Source organism: Gallinula chloropus, assembly GCF_964237585.1.
Source record: "Gallinula chloropus genome assembly, chromosome: 1".
Classification (NCBI taxonomy): Eukaryota; Metazoa; Chordata; class Aves; order Gruiformes; family Rallidae; genus Gallinula; species Gallinula chloropus.
The window spans coordinates 74,683,810-74,698,048 of NC_140085.1; the positions used below are offsets into that span (position 1 = coordinate 74,683,810).

Sequence of the window (14,239 nt, forward strand, 5' to 3'; positions counted from 1 at the left end):
TTCAGTCCTTGCTGTACTGCAGCTCCCTTTTGAGGTCAGCTTTTCCAGATCTTGAGATTAAAGTCAGCTTCCGAGTTCAGGCAGTTTTCAAAGGAGCCACGGTTTTGTGGCTGTAGCTGCAGGACACACTTCTTGTTCTCCTGCTTAAAAAATGCACAGTGAATTATCTGTTCCCCCTTCAATGAGTCAGGTGATCTCTACCTTGAAGTACTTTCCAAAGGGCTAAGTAATTTAAGAAACAATTTATGTACTTGATCGTGTTCAGTGACCACTGTTGACAAATGTCCATGATTCATGGATGTTATAATTGTCCACGTTCCCAAGCTACTTCCAGGTGTCTGCTCTGTAGTGGGAATCTTCTAGACTCTCATATTTGATCCTCATTTTAAGCTTTGTCTTGTACCGAATGAACGATAACTGTCTTTCCTCCTTCTTCCTTTTGTTATTAATCCTTTTCACAAGGCTCTGGATTTCTGATCTTGTGAATTGTGACTAATACCTTCTTCTGTGGACCATTCTGATAAATCATAGTGTGTCACTTTATATCTGTAATCTGTGTGTTTTGAAGTGGAAATACATACATTATAGATAAGGTCCAAAGCACTGTGGGACAGCAGTAGAATTACAAGAGGAAAAAAGCTATAGTTTCTTGAAAACCTTTTAGCATGTTTAATTGCCATTTTCGGCCTTGGACATTTAAAGCAGTATTACCTTAACATATACTTTTCCTTAAATACCAGGAGCGCATGTAGCACAGGGTAAAGAAGAAAGAGCTTTCCAGTTTTATACCAACTGTGCCCTAAAAAGAGATCGCCCTAATCCTTGGACATAGGAGTGACTTTTAAATGATGCCATGAGCTCAAAGAAACAGTTTACTGGCATCTAATTACTTGCATGCATGAGTGCTTTTTCTAGTTCCAACCCAACCCATGCATGTTTATGAGATAGGAGATGTCAGGAAAAATTAATTTGTAGATGTAGATCCGTAAAGGGAAGACATTGTTTGTTAGTTTTAATCTAGGCTGGTTTTGAACAAGGGGAAAAGGTGGAGCTGGTTGGTAACCATTAGCCACATCTGGATTGGTTCATATCTAATGTATATATAGCTTTGGATTTTGCTATCATCTGTCTTAAAATATAAAGTTAAGAGCTGAATTCCTCCTATAAGCATGCCCAGCTCCCACTGAAATCAGTGTGAATTGTGTGTTTATGAAGCTGGGAATGTAGAACGTGGCTAGATGCATGTTTAGGTAGTTCAGATTGCTTTCCTATGTCGCATCGATATATTGCCTCATTTGTATTCATTCTTCCTCTACTCTATGCTTTTCCCAGCTGTTTGATCTGGTGTACAGAGAAGAGACATTGCTAAATGTGATAAAAAGTGTTACCCGGAATGGTCGTTCCATTATCCTCACTGCGGTGCTAGCGCTCATCCTGGTTTATCTCTTCTCCATCATTGGGTTCCTCTTCTTGAAAGATGACTTTATCATGGAGGTCGACAGGTTGAAAATCAGGACCCCTGTTGCAGGTATTGTTTTTTCTATTCAAATTTGCTTCTGCCACATACCTTTTCTGTCTGTCTAACTAACTTCCCTCTGATGATGTTTAGGATTTTTATCTGTTGAAGCAGAATTAACATTATACCTTAGGAATAAATTAAATCTCTGGGTAAAATTCAATGTGTAGGGTTGTTTTAGACTAGGTTTATCTGTTGAAATACCAAAAATCTAACATTTGATTTATTAAGTTTTCTTTTCTAACTCACAATAATATTAAAAAAATATAAAGCAAAATTTCCAAAGTATTTGGCAGAATAACTCAAAATGATTCTGTTGGTTCTCCTCCCACCTTAAAAGCAGCTTGTAATATTTTCTGTGTACTGCATGAGGCCTGTGATCTTACCATGTTTCAGTAGATGTATTCATTTGATTACCTTTTAAGCTTCATCCAGCAGAAATTTATTACAGAATTCGCACTTCTGCTGATAGGAGATTTCCTGAAGCATCTTTCAAATTCAGTATGTAATTCACAAATGTCACTGTTAGTGTGTAGTCCTAGCTTCAGTAAAATCTGGGTTTTAACCAGTTGTAAAAAGGCCATGATTTTAAATTTCTGGAATGAGAGATTTTAGCAACTTGGAGAGAGTGTTACAAACTTGCTCTGCTAGTAAAAAAAGCCGATCTGGTCTGTTGAGATCTTTGTATATATGCTGCCAGCCAGCCTGCTGGGATCATGGGCAGAGAAGTAACTGTCTGCAGAGAAATACCTGAGGGTAGCTTGTGATTATATTCAGAGAGGCATGATTTTCCCAAACGCTGAGCTCTTCAGACCTCTACACAAGCACGGAACAACCAGCGGGGCCCACCCCACACTGTCTGCGCTCGGCGTTTGACAGCTCTCTCTCCTGAAGGTGTTCTTTCAGGACCTAACGCACACAAACAAGGCGAATCTCAAGGCCCCTGGGCATGGTGTACTCATGTAGCTGTTTTGATACCATATGGGGCAGGGGGAGAAGGAACCTGCTGGATTTCTTGACCACGCCTTGCTTCTTGCCACTGATGGTATTAAAAGTGCTAAATTGGCTTCTGTGTGGCTTACCATCCATTTTTGGAACAGAATTTAGGATCTGAAGTTTTACATTGCAATCCCATGCTCTGACTCAACTGGCGCTGTGTGGAGCCAGGAATAGGACTCAATGATCCTTATGGGTCCCTTCCAACTCAGGAGATTCTATGGTTCTGTGATAATTGTGGCCATCATAGAAGAACAGATGTGAGGCCACCGGCCCAGTGCAGTAGTTCCTGTGTGTTTGTGTTTCTTCTGTCTGGTTCTTGGCAGATTTTTGTGGTGTGAGTATATACTTGCTGGCTTTATGCATTGCCGTTCCTGATCAAAAACTCACCAAGAAAATATGCTGACGATATACCAATGGAACATGATGCATCCCAGCACAAGTGCTTTAGATTTTGTCTTTATAAAGAAGCACAAAGAGAAAGTCAGAGTGGATGTTTTCCATGTTACAGAGATTGTCTTAGACTGCTACTTTGGTTGTATGATTTTGCCTTCATTTTTTTCTCCTTAAACCTTTTTGTGCCTCTGATTTGAAATGCAGAGAATTGTTGAAGATGCACAAGATAAAATTGGTTTGATAAAATCAAGCTGATGTACACATTTACCCACCTTGGAAATGTTAAATTAGTGTTTTACACAAACCCATACATATTTACAAATGAGTACCAAACTGTGTTATAATCCTTGAAAACTCTTAAATATTCTACATTCAGGATAACTGAACATCAGCTTGGTGTCCTTCTTGTCAGCCTTTGTGAATAATTTATCTAATGGTTTTTAAACTGACAATATTTTCATATCTGACAGTTGTTTCTTGCTTTGAATATATTTTGTTCTAACCAGAAGTAGCAGCATTTGATGTGGATTCATTAATTTCAGGAGATGAAATAGGAATAGCTGTGATATACAGTAAATGTAAAACTCTGGGTTTTTTCCTTGTGATTGCTTTGAGGTGTTGAGGCAGAGTGTTTGAGGAAGGAGGAATCAGTGGTATAATTTGTTCTGCTTTTTCTTTTTTCTTCTTAACTTTTCAAATCAGTGATTCATTTCTGGAAAAATAATTATTTAAACCTTTGTGTCAAAGCAGTGTCTGGCTTTTTGTCCAAATCCCCCTTTTTCCACAGGTATTGGTGAAGTCCCCACTACAACCCTCACATCCATGGTGGGAGCCTGTGCAAAGGAGAACTGTTCCACAAGCATCCCAATTATTAACCCAGGTTAGTACAAAGGTTTCCCGAACCTGACAGTCAATTAGAATGGAGGGATTTGTGTGTTGTTATTGTGGAGGCTTTTGCTGGGGCGAGAAGCAATGGTCACTGTTGTAAGTTGATGGTTGATGGTCATTGTTGATGGCATGTTGACGGTCGCTGTTGTAAGTGGTGGTCATTGTGCTGAGCTTCCCCCAGGCTTGGAGCGTGGTTGGCATCTTGCTTTCAATGCCCTTGCTTCCCACACCTGATCTCCAATTGCATCGATGTTAATTTTGTTACTAAAAGAGCTTGGTGGATCATTATGCTGTAACGTACAGGTCGCTTCTTCCCAGCTGACTTTGCTGAGAGAAGAAGCTTGCTGCTTATCTGTGCCATCCCCACTGAGCCACTATTAGATTCGGTTAGGGACACGTAAGTTGTTTTTAACGGCTTTTGCATATACCTTTTGCATGCTTTGGGCCAAGGTTGTAGCGTAGCCAGAAGACCTAAGAGCCCAGATCTGGGGTCAAGTTACTATGTCTTAAGTTTCCATGGCTCACCTAAGCAAGGACATCAGTCCTTCTCTGCATTCATAACTTGTGGCCAACACAAGGCAACATAGGCTTATCATGAGCCTTTCATGCCATAGCTCAGTTGGATTGCTTCGTGCTTGTGGCAGGTGAAGAGTCTAATTGCTCTGGTTCAGCACATGAGTCCACCTGGTTTTACTTTGATACCTGATCTCTACATCGCAAGGACTCTGTCAACTTTAAATATGCCTGGTTAAAACAAAAGGTCCAGCCAGCTCATCCTGCTGGGGCAGTTACCAGATACCAGGTATTTGGGTCAGGAAGGACTTCTTCCTACAGCAAGCTGACAGAATGCTTTTGTCCTGTTCTGTAGTTTGAGGTTACAGGGTCGCTCAGGAATTGTGTTGGCCCAATGCAATGCTAAGCAGGGACCTTTGGTGGAGGTACTTGTCCACCTGTCCTACTCTCTCCCTGCGGCACAGCTCAGTTATGGCGGTCAGTCGGCCTTTCATGGCAGATGTTAGGCTGTGGCAGTGTGGGTGTGTGCACAGCAGATGGGCTGCAGGCTTGGAATATCTACTGCCACAGTTGCCTGTGGTTGCTGGGGGCTGAAATTGAGGACGTAAGTGGTCCCTTCCCATCCTGTGTTCCAGTATAATGCTGTTTCACAGGCTTTATTCTTCTATTATTAATTTTTGAGTTTTTAGGATCAAGGGTGTCCGGGAGAGGGCTATAAAAGTACTTTTTCGCTCCCCAGCTGGTGTGTCATCAGGCCTCATAAACAATATGGGAAGCTTTCTGACTAGACTAGTCTCAGAGCTATTGGCAAAGCTGCTGCCTTCAAAGAGCAATCAGTCATTCAGAAGAGATGCAGTGTGGCTTTTGCCAAGCTCTTTAAATGACAGAAATCTCACATTTCTTATTGTTTGGATACTGTTTCTTTAAAATTAAACAATAATGAAAGGGGGATATGCAGAACGTCTAAGTACACTGTCACTGAATTTTGGAGAGTTACTATTAATCAAGTAGCATTAAAAAACAACATCCAGCAAGAACAGTTTTGCTCATGTTAGCTGGTGAATCACCTGTCAAAAAGTAGGGCTCTGCCTTTAGTCTTCTGGTACAGATTCCTCTTCTGGTGGCAGTGTGAGCACAGTGGAACACAAAGGAAGTTCAGCCTGAGGTTTGGTGGGGTTCACATTGTAGCAGCGTGAATAAGTCAACAGCTGTCTGTAGGAACCATAGAATGTTCTCAATGGCATCTCAGGTCCAGAATGGAGACATAAATACATTGTTTTTCGGATCAGTTTGTCAGTCATCATTTCTTCTGGTAAGGCTCTGCTTCTACCTGGAATTTCACTGGTTGAACTCACACTCAGTCCTTGCTCGTGTTGGGGAGGGGTTAACTTGGTCCTCTGCTTCACTCAGAGACCATGCCCTGTCTACAGCCTGCTTCCTCACTGCTGCACTGAGCTGTCAGCACCAAAAAGGCATATCACTTAAGTCTTTGTCCGGTGAAGCGCTTAATCACTTAAATGAACTTCACATCCTGCACTACATGGCTCTTTGCACTCTGTAGCACATAAAGACCTGTGCTAGAAAGATGCACAAATACCTGTTTGCAGAAGGGGAGCTTTTCAAGGACTCATTCTGCTCCCAGGTCTGGTGCAAGTTCAGCTCTGTGCAAGTTCAGCCAGATCCACGTGGACACTCATGTGTCTCCCCTACCTGTGCTTCTGTTGGAGATCAGGCCCAGAAACCACGTGGCTGAGGGCCATCAGATAAGGATCTTTGAAATAAATCTTTCTATCATCCCACTTACGATCTTGTGATGAACATTGTGGGATGATCTTGGTGCTTAAGCTGCATTACCTTTGAATTAAACTTAATTGGAAGACAGCCTACCTAATTCTGTCTATCCACTAATGGGTCACTCTCCAAGCTGGATCTGGTTGCCAGGAAAACCCCCTGAACCTCAACTAGTGCTGACATTGGATCCTTAACAAGGTATCACTTTACAGATCCACTCCTTTTCATAGGGTATCCATAGTCCGTGTCACAGGGGGCTGAGTCTGGGCTATGAGCACTGACCCCTGAGCACCAGGGCAAGCTGGCTGGGGCAGGACATATGCCAGTAGGATTATCCGGCCCAGACTGAAAGCAACTCTTGTTCCTCCATGCCTGAGAGTGGAAGTAGAGTAGACATACGGATGTCTGTACGCTCCCCACAACCTACATCACTGCACTGGAGGTGTCTGCCAACTTCAGGCTGCCCACTCTCTGATTCTCTGGCAAAGAGTAACCTGAGCTTGCTCTCCTGGGTGCAATGCAGGATGCTGATTCTCTGTGTTGGAAGATGTGCCAGTCAGACGATGAGTGGTGTCTTGGGTCTGGGCTTTGCTCTAAATTTCCATCTTGGAGGATGTGGAAAGTTGTAAGTTCAGCTTTCTAGGAGACTCCTCTCTCTGGTAGCTTCCCATTTGCAGCCCTGGTTTATCCTCACCATTCACCAGAATCTGACCATCTGCTATTTCCAGCACCTGGCCTTGCGAATGGTGGAAGTCTTGTTCTGCATTTACCTAAAAGAAACAGAACCTATGGCTTGTATACAGATTCTTCATTTATCTTGTGGATGGTCGTCTTCTCAAGCATGGGTTTTGCCCCCAGAAAATCGATGGACCGATGTTTGGATGAGGAAATAAAAGCAAGGTGCAAAAGCAGGGGAGATTAGTTGATATGACTAAGATCACAGTGCTGGTAAAACATTCCCAGATGTGAAAGGGAAAAAAAAGGGGGTTTTCACTGTTTTTATCCTTTTAGTTTCAATATTTAACCATTCAAAAAAATAAAAAAATCCAGAGTTCAGCGGTAGTAGTGTGTGCAGTGACCATACAGTTTAGCAGGGAAGTCTATCCCGATGTCTGCTTTTGCTTTTCTTTTTACTGAGAGTTCCTTAAATCAGGAGTTCTTTCTCATTTCAGAAGCAGTGGTGGCAAAGGCAGCAGATACCAGCCCCGTTCTGCAAATACCAATCGTGATACATACGCTGCAATTTGGGAACCCGTGTTTTAAATCCAAATTGCTCGTCTGTAACGCGAGTGTTTTCAGTCAATTCAATTTATCAAAGTCTATCTCACTGCCCCAGATGTGGTGGTTGGGGGCTGTTAAATATGCTGTTTCAGTTAACTATCGCAGCGGGATGTTGTTATTTATTAAACGACGCTACAATAAGTGCATGAAGCAAACCAAGTGAGAATTGCTGCCTTCACTGCTTAAGCAAACATATCCCTAAAGAGAAAGGAAGGCAGGAGAAACGGCAGTCGCAGTCCTGACCCTTGGGCGCGAGCCAGCAGGACGCAGGGAACAACTCAAGCAGGGCTCTTCAAAAGGAGCCTGTTGATGCAGCCGCAGCATGGGGGTGAGTGCGTGGTGGGAGGAATTCTGGCCAGGGCGGACAAAGTCCCCCCTGGGACTCTGGTGTTCCATCCCAGCTCCTCTGCACGTTCAAATATCTCCTGCACAATAGTACCCTCTGTGGCTCAGCCAAAACCACGCAGCAGCTCTGCAGCCGAGATAAGAATAGAATCCAAGTTTTGGAGCTGAGGTCAGGGAGAGTCTCTCATTTATTGTATATCAGACCTGCGCTTGGACACGTGCGCTGGTGGGAAGATCGTGGACAGATTTGCTCGTATAAAAGCCAGCCCCTCCTTAAAGATTCGAGATGCTGACATGACTTGGCTTGTACAGGAGTAGGTAGAGGAATGATTTCACAGGAAGACAATCCTTTTACGAATGTGCTTCTAATTCTGTGTTTATATTGTTCCTCCTGTATGTGTCAGCTGCGCGCTCGGGAGGCCTGCTGGAAAAGCAGTCATGCTGAAACCAGTGGGAGCACTTCCAAGGAAAAGGGGTACTCCCATGAATAGAGCTCTGGGCCATTAATGGAGTTACTGGTGGGAGAACTGCTTAGGGTATTCTCTGTCTCTCTTCAGGCTAAGTAAGCCTGATATGCCTAAGTATGTCACCAGCAGTGATGTGCAAATGGATGGGGATGTTCAGTGAAATTCTAGCTGGAGGATGTGAAAGGCAGGTGTGTGTTGCAGTTGCTTTCTCTAATACAGAATTGTGGCGTTGTTGGATGAGTGATCGTTTGATGCCGTGGTTCCCAAAGCTGCTGCTCTGCTTGTGTTTGCAGGTGAAGAGGAAGAGGATGGAATAGAAAGGACCTGCGACACCCTGCTCATGTGTATTGTGACTGTATTAAACCAAGGCCTGCGAAATGGTGGTGGTGTGGGAGACGTGCTCAGAAAGCCTTCCAAAGATGTAAGTGTTTTGGCTGAGGAAATGCATTACTCCCTGTGCATCTCATGAATGCCAAAGTCAGTTTTCGGAGGTTATAGACAGTTACGTGTACATAGTCTGCTCCAGTGTCACGCAGTTGATTTATCCCTGTAATTTTTACATCCCAGATGGAATATTTAATGGGAAGAGTGAAAGGAACTCTAGGTAGTAGTTGACCCCTTCTGGAAAACTGGAGCATATTGTAACATTCCAAGCACTGCTATGAAGTGTTGCTGGAATAGATCAGTCTTCTATTAGACTAGGAATTACGAGTACTTTGAAAGGGACGGATTGATTGATTGATTGATTGATTGGTTGATTGATTTATAAATATATGTCAAGACTCTCCACTTTAGTACATAAGGTGTATTTTTAGCCAAAATCTAGTATGGCATCTGGTCTGGAATAGGTCCTGTTGTTTACATGCCCTCAACTAGTGTCAAAGTCAAAACAGAATTTCATATATTGTTGTATAAGTCCTCTTCCAGAGTTTTATTCCAGAGTTTTATTCGAAAATTCTTTAAGGGCTACTCATATAATTTGTGTGGGTTTACACATTTTTATTTAAGTTCAAAAAGAACATTATAAATAAAGGCAATCTAGCAGCACTTTGCTTGGTGACCCACACTATAACACAAGAATTAAATTGGCAAGTTGGATCTCAGCAGGGCTTGCAAGAGGCCAGAGATAAATAACACTGATCTGAATGGAAGAGCTCCTTGTGCTGGTAATAGCAATCTAGGTCCTAGCTCATAGACTGGGACGTTCTACAAGAACCACAGGCCGCCCTCCTGAAGTCTGTAAACACTTACAGACTTTGAAAATGACCCTTGCCACCTGGCAGCTATTTAATGCTAACTACATTAAAGCACTTAACAAAGGGTAGTGCTGTTATCCCAATGAAAACTGAGAAAATTGGTGACTTCCAGTTCAGTGTCATGGTGAAAAAGAAGCATGTGGGTCATATATTCCTCCCCTTTACGCTGAGTGTTGTCTTCTGCTTGCCACACAGGAACTTTGCTATTTTTAGAGGTGTCAGTGAGAGTCCAGCCCTGCCTTTGCAGGAAGGAAAGTAGTTATGACGTAAAAACAAGTGGGTGGTGAAGTGGGGAACACGGTCACTTCACGTGTGTATGTAGGTGTGCGTCCAAGCGCGTGTTGTGTTCCCAAAAGACGTGAGCTTGGTCTGCCTGCTCTGAGCCAGCTCAGAGCCACGTGAGTGCATTAGCACAGTGCTAAAGCCATTAACGTGCCCTGCTTGGGCACAGGGCGTACTAGCCTGGGCTTGGCATCGCGCAAGCACGCTCCATGGTTTCCAGTTCTTCAGGGTGCAAATTCAGCTTCAGTCTGGAGCATTCCACAAAGACGTACTGTAGGCATGTCCCTGTGCGCCACGTGGCAGTGTTAAGAAGAGCTGTCACTGCTCTGTCGGTGGGAACTAGAAGCTGCCTCTCTGTTTCTGTACTGGAATAGTAGTTACCTTCAGTCAAGCACTATGCTAATGCCTCTCTGCCGTATCCGCTATGCACACTGGTCTCTCCTTCATGTTGTGTCAAGTCACGCAGAGGATGAGAGGAGTCCCAGGCGATGCAGCACAGGAAGCCAGATCTTTGCTTAGTCACATAGGTAGTCCCTCTCTGTTTATGTGTGTAAGGTGAGCAGAGTTTGGTGTAGGAATAGCTACAGATGTGTAGCTTTGCTTGAGCTAACGTGAATAACGTTTAATATTTCAGAAGTGTGCTATTTTCGTATCTTATTGCAACCTTATTATTGTTTCAGGAGCCCTTGTTTGCTGCGCGAGTTGTTTACGATCTTCTGTTTTACTTCATTGTGATCATTATTGTTCTGAACCTAATCTTTGGAGTCATCATTGATACATTTGCTGATCTCAGGAGTGAAAAGCAGAAAAAGGAGGAAATACTGAAGACAACCTGTTTCATCTGTGGTAGGTGTTACTGAGCTATTGAGATGTTTGATGGGCAAAGGAGCAAAATGAACTGTTCCTTGATCAATAACACATGAGCCTAAGAGGTGGTTGTCTTCTACAAGGAATGTCTGTAAAAACGTCAGAGTCTGGTTCCAAATTTATTCCCTCTCAGTAGGAAAAAGATTTGGTTGAGAAATCAAAAGCTAGCTTTGCTAAGAGGTGGCTTCACAGTCTCCACCCAGGATCTGAGGGAGAAGAGCCGTGTCTCGCACTCGCATCATCACCACTAATGGAGATGGTGCAGCTGCTGACTTTATTTCACAAAGCATGATGCAGATGAAAGTACAGCTTGCTATTTCACAGCACAGTGCATTCCAGAAGGGTAACAACAGCAAAACCCGCCTGTTTCAGAAGGTGATATGAAACAGGGAACAAAAGAATTGAATGAAAATCATCCCCACAGAACCCACAGATAACTGGCGCCTATTTTGAGGTGTGCTGACAAAGAGGGACAGACCTTCCGTCCCCTAGGGGCCATCAGAAGTACCTTCGGTTTTGTAGCCTGGGTGTTGTTTCCATGGCTGTACAGACAGGGATGAATGCTGTGCAGAGCACAACGGCTTTAGTGCCTGTGGAAGGCTCCGCAAGAGATCCAGGGAGGAAAGCTCTAACACTGAGGGAAACCTTTGTGAATCTGGTCCTTCCTCACCATGGTATTCTTCAGAGATTTGGGGGGTAAGAAATATTCTTGCAACTACAGCTCTGCAAAGACTGTGTGACTGCAAAGCTGCAGAGACTCACCCTCGCCGCTTGGTTTAAGCGCACAAACAATCCCACCGCAGCTTAAGTGGGACCATTCACACGCTCGTTGCTAAACGTGTGCATAAATCTTTGGGAGATCAGGACCTAGATTGCACGCTGCGTGCTTACCAGTGCACATTCAGACAGAAGCAGAGCCAACACTTGTAAAGCACTTTATAGCCCTTAGCGTAGAAGGCGCCGTAAAACTGGAACATATTTATTATATTGTTATTGTTATTAAGAGGAAATATCACAAAAGAGAATAAACGCTGCGCTGAAAGGATTCTGTCAGGAATGCCTTCTGGCCTGGTGTTTCTTGCCTGGCAGTTACTCTATGTGGTTATAGCTTTTAAATTAAGATCCTTCAAATTTATGATCCTTTAAATTAAGTTAGGTTCCTTTCTCTAACATACTTAACAGATTTGGGTATTTTTATGTTGAAGTGTTGTTGGGGTTTTTTTTTGCATTATGCTTGTGTCTTTTTGCAGGACTGGAGAGAGACAAATTTGATAACAAGACCGTTTCGTTTGAGGAGCATATAAAGTCCGAACACAACATGTGGCATTATTTGTACTTTATAGTTCTTGTCAAAGTTAAAGATCCAACTGAATACACTGGCCCGGAGAGCTACGTGGCACAAATGATTGTGGTAAGTCAATCTGGGCACGTGCTGTATGCGACTGAGAGATGCTCCTTGCAGCCAGAGCAGAGCGCATCTTTCTTCTTCCCTCTCTCTGAACAATAGGAGGCATCGATCTCTATTTTTAAGGACCTTTTCACGTGTCTTAGACAGTCTGCAGCAAAGCCCAGTCTTAAACATAATGAAAAAGATGAAGGCACAGGCCACAGTCTCCGGTTTGGCGTTCGTGCTCTCATGCTCTGCGGGTTCTGCTGCCTCATTAGCCAAACCAGGGGCAGAAGAGCATGCATCATAACATCTGCTGCTGCTCGGGCTTTGTCCAGTATCTCTGGGCTGCTGTCCAGAAAAATAACGTCTCCTGCTGAACAGTGAGACGCGGGGTCAGCGTTGAGGGCTAGTGCTTTTCTCCTGCGGCTGCTCTGAACAAGCGACTGAAAAGACCGAGAAGAGCTGCTGCAGGGATTTGAAGAGCTACAGAAACTGCCTCGTGAAGCAGTGAGAGTATGACTTGGATTCAGAGAGAGAAATTTGATGACACTGGGGCAGAGAGATAGTTGATTACATTTCATTTCCAGCCTGCTGCCAAAGAGGGTTCGTTCTGGTGAGAGAGGGGGCTGGATTAACAAGGCTGCGTGGCTTGGAGCTCCATTTTTGAGGAATTCTTTCTACCTGTTGGGATATTCTGGTGCAGCATTTTCTTCCCACAGAATTCCCAGCAGGTATTGCACTGCTCGGGGCCTGTGCCAGGGTCTGTGGTTGAAGAGCTGGCACGTGTCTGGATCCCAGTGGAGGGCATAACCAAATGTGCATCAGGCTTTGCTGTTTATGCATTCCTGAGGCCACGTTTCTTATTTGAGAGTATCTGCTTTGTTACCCTTCACTGAGCCTTTGATTATACACGCTACCCAGCCTCACTAGGGAAGCTCTGGGTGCCCTTTTGGTCCTTAGTTTAGCCAAGGGGAAGATTCTTCTCTGTTAACTTCAGCTGTCTACAAGTCAGGCACCTGGTTTAAATCGATCCCAGCTCCCTGCCCCTGTCAGTGCAGGCAGGCTGGGTTATTTATCCTGCCTTAAGACAGGTGCCTAGGATAGCTGAGGTGACTCACCCTGGCATTGCTTTTCTCACTCTATTGAGAGCCTAAATGATTAGTTTAGACAAGATGCCTAATTGGGAGCTGGCTCAGGTTAGGGGAGGTGACTCCCACCCGCCGCATAGGCTTGCACAGAGCTTTGCCTTGAAGAACTCACGTTAGTGGAACGGCTCATGTTTAGACAGGAGCCTGTGCTGGACCGCTGCTGTGAAATGGAGCTTTCCTAAGTGCTGTTACCACGGCATGGGAAGGTGTTGCAGCAGCGGTGGGAGTTCGGTGCTCAGGTACAGAGGGACAGCCTGTGTCCATGGAAATTTCGAACCATCAATCTCATTGCCCAGCTCAGGGCATTTATGCTGTTAGGCAGTAATGGGTCTGTACTTCTGCAGCGTGATGGGCGAGATAGGAAAACTAAAGCAGATGCTTGTATCCTCTGTTCCCTTACAAGAAATTATTCATAGTGGCAAGTTGTCATCTTACACATGGAAATATTTTAGCTTATCTCAGAAATGCACTTTAATTTGTGGAATCAGTAATGTCTCTGGACTCTAGGGCTTGTCTCATTTGTCTACTCCTTCTCCACTCCTCTTCCTCTCTACGATGTTTGTATGAGTTTAAACTTTGTATGTATGTTAAGTATTAATGTTTAATTCCAAGGGGTGTATTAATATTCATAGTGAGTCTATTCATCCTGTGGCAGCAGTGGTTTGACTTTGATGTAATTCACTAATGTATTTTACGTTTGCATTAATGGTGGGAACTCCTGTTTGAGTATCTAAAATATTAACAGAAAAGCACCAAAACATGTGTGACCTCAAGCACCAAAGCGATTTCTCAAGGCTCCTGCTCCTCTGCGGAGCAATGTTGGTGGTTTAAGTGGTTAGTAGTAATCCAGATTTTGGGATTATTAAGGCCTCTGAGGGAAGGCTTGTTTTTTCCATGGGCACGTATAAAGTTGATGGTTGCTCTGGATGATGAGATATGTACATATGGACCTAGAAGTGTAAAGCAGAAGTGGAATGGAAGAGGGAATGGAGGAGTGGGGGGAAAAGAGAAACAAATGCTTGAACAAGGTACAAGTGGCTGTTGTGGAATTAGTAATTGTGTATCTTTGTGTAGTTTAGATTCCCCTGTACAAATTCTAGGGA

At 43.8% G+C, this 14,239-nt stretch overlaps 1 protein-coding gene across 3 annotated transcripts in view; it reads left to right on the forward strand.

Moving 5' to 3' along the window:
- Positions 1 to 14,239, forward strand: part of ITPR2 (inositol 1,4,5-trisphosphate receptor type 2) — a gene marked incomplete at its 5' end in the record, with an annotated part of 263,069 nt that overhangs the window by 227,708 nt on the left and 21,122 nt on the right. For all 3 annotated transcript variants that reach the window (XM_084279428.1, XM_084279429.1, XM_084279430.1), the window contains 5 exons: positions 1,333 to 1,528; positions 3,696 to 3,788; positions 8,487 to 8,614; positions 10,412 to 10,577; positions 11,849 to 12,009. In XM_084279428.1, coding sequence (XP_084135554.1) covers positions 1,333 to 1,528; positions 3,696 to 3,788; positions 8,487 to 8,614; positions 10,412 to 10,577; positions 11,849 to 12,009 — 744 coding nt within the window. The remainder of the gene's footprint in view (positions 1 to 1,332; positions 1,529 to 3,695; positions 3,789 to 8,486; positions 8,615 to 10,411; positions 10,578 to 11,848; positions 12,010 to 14,239) is intronic.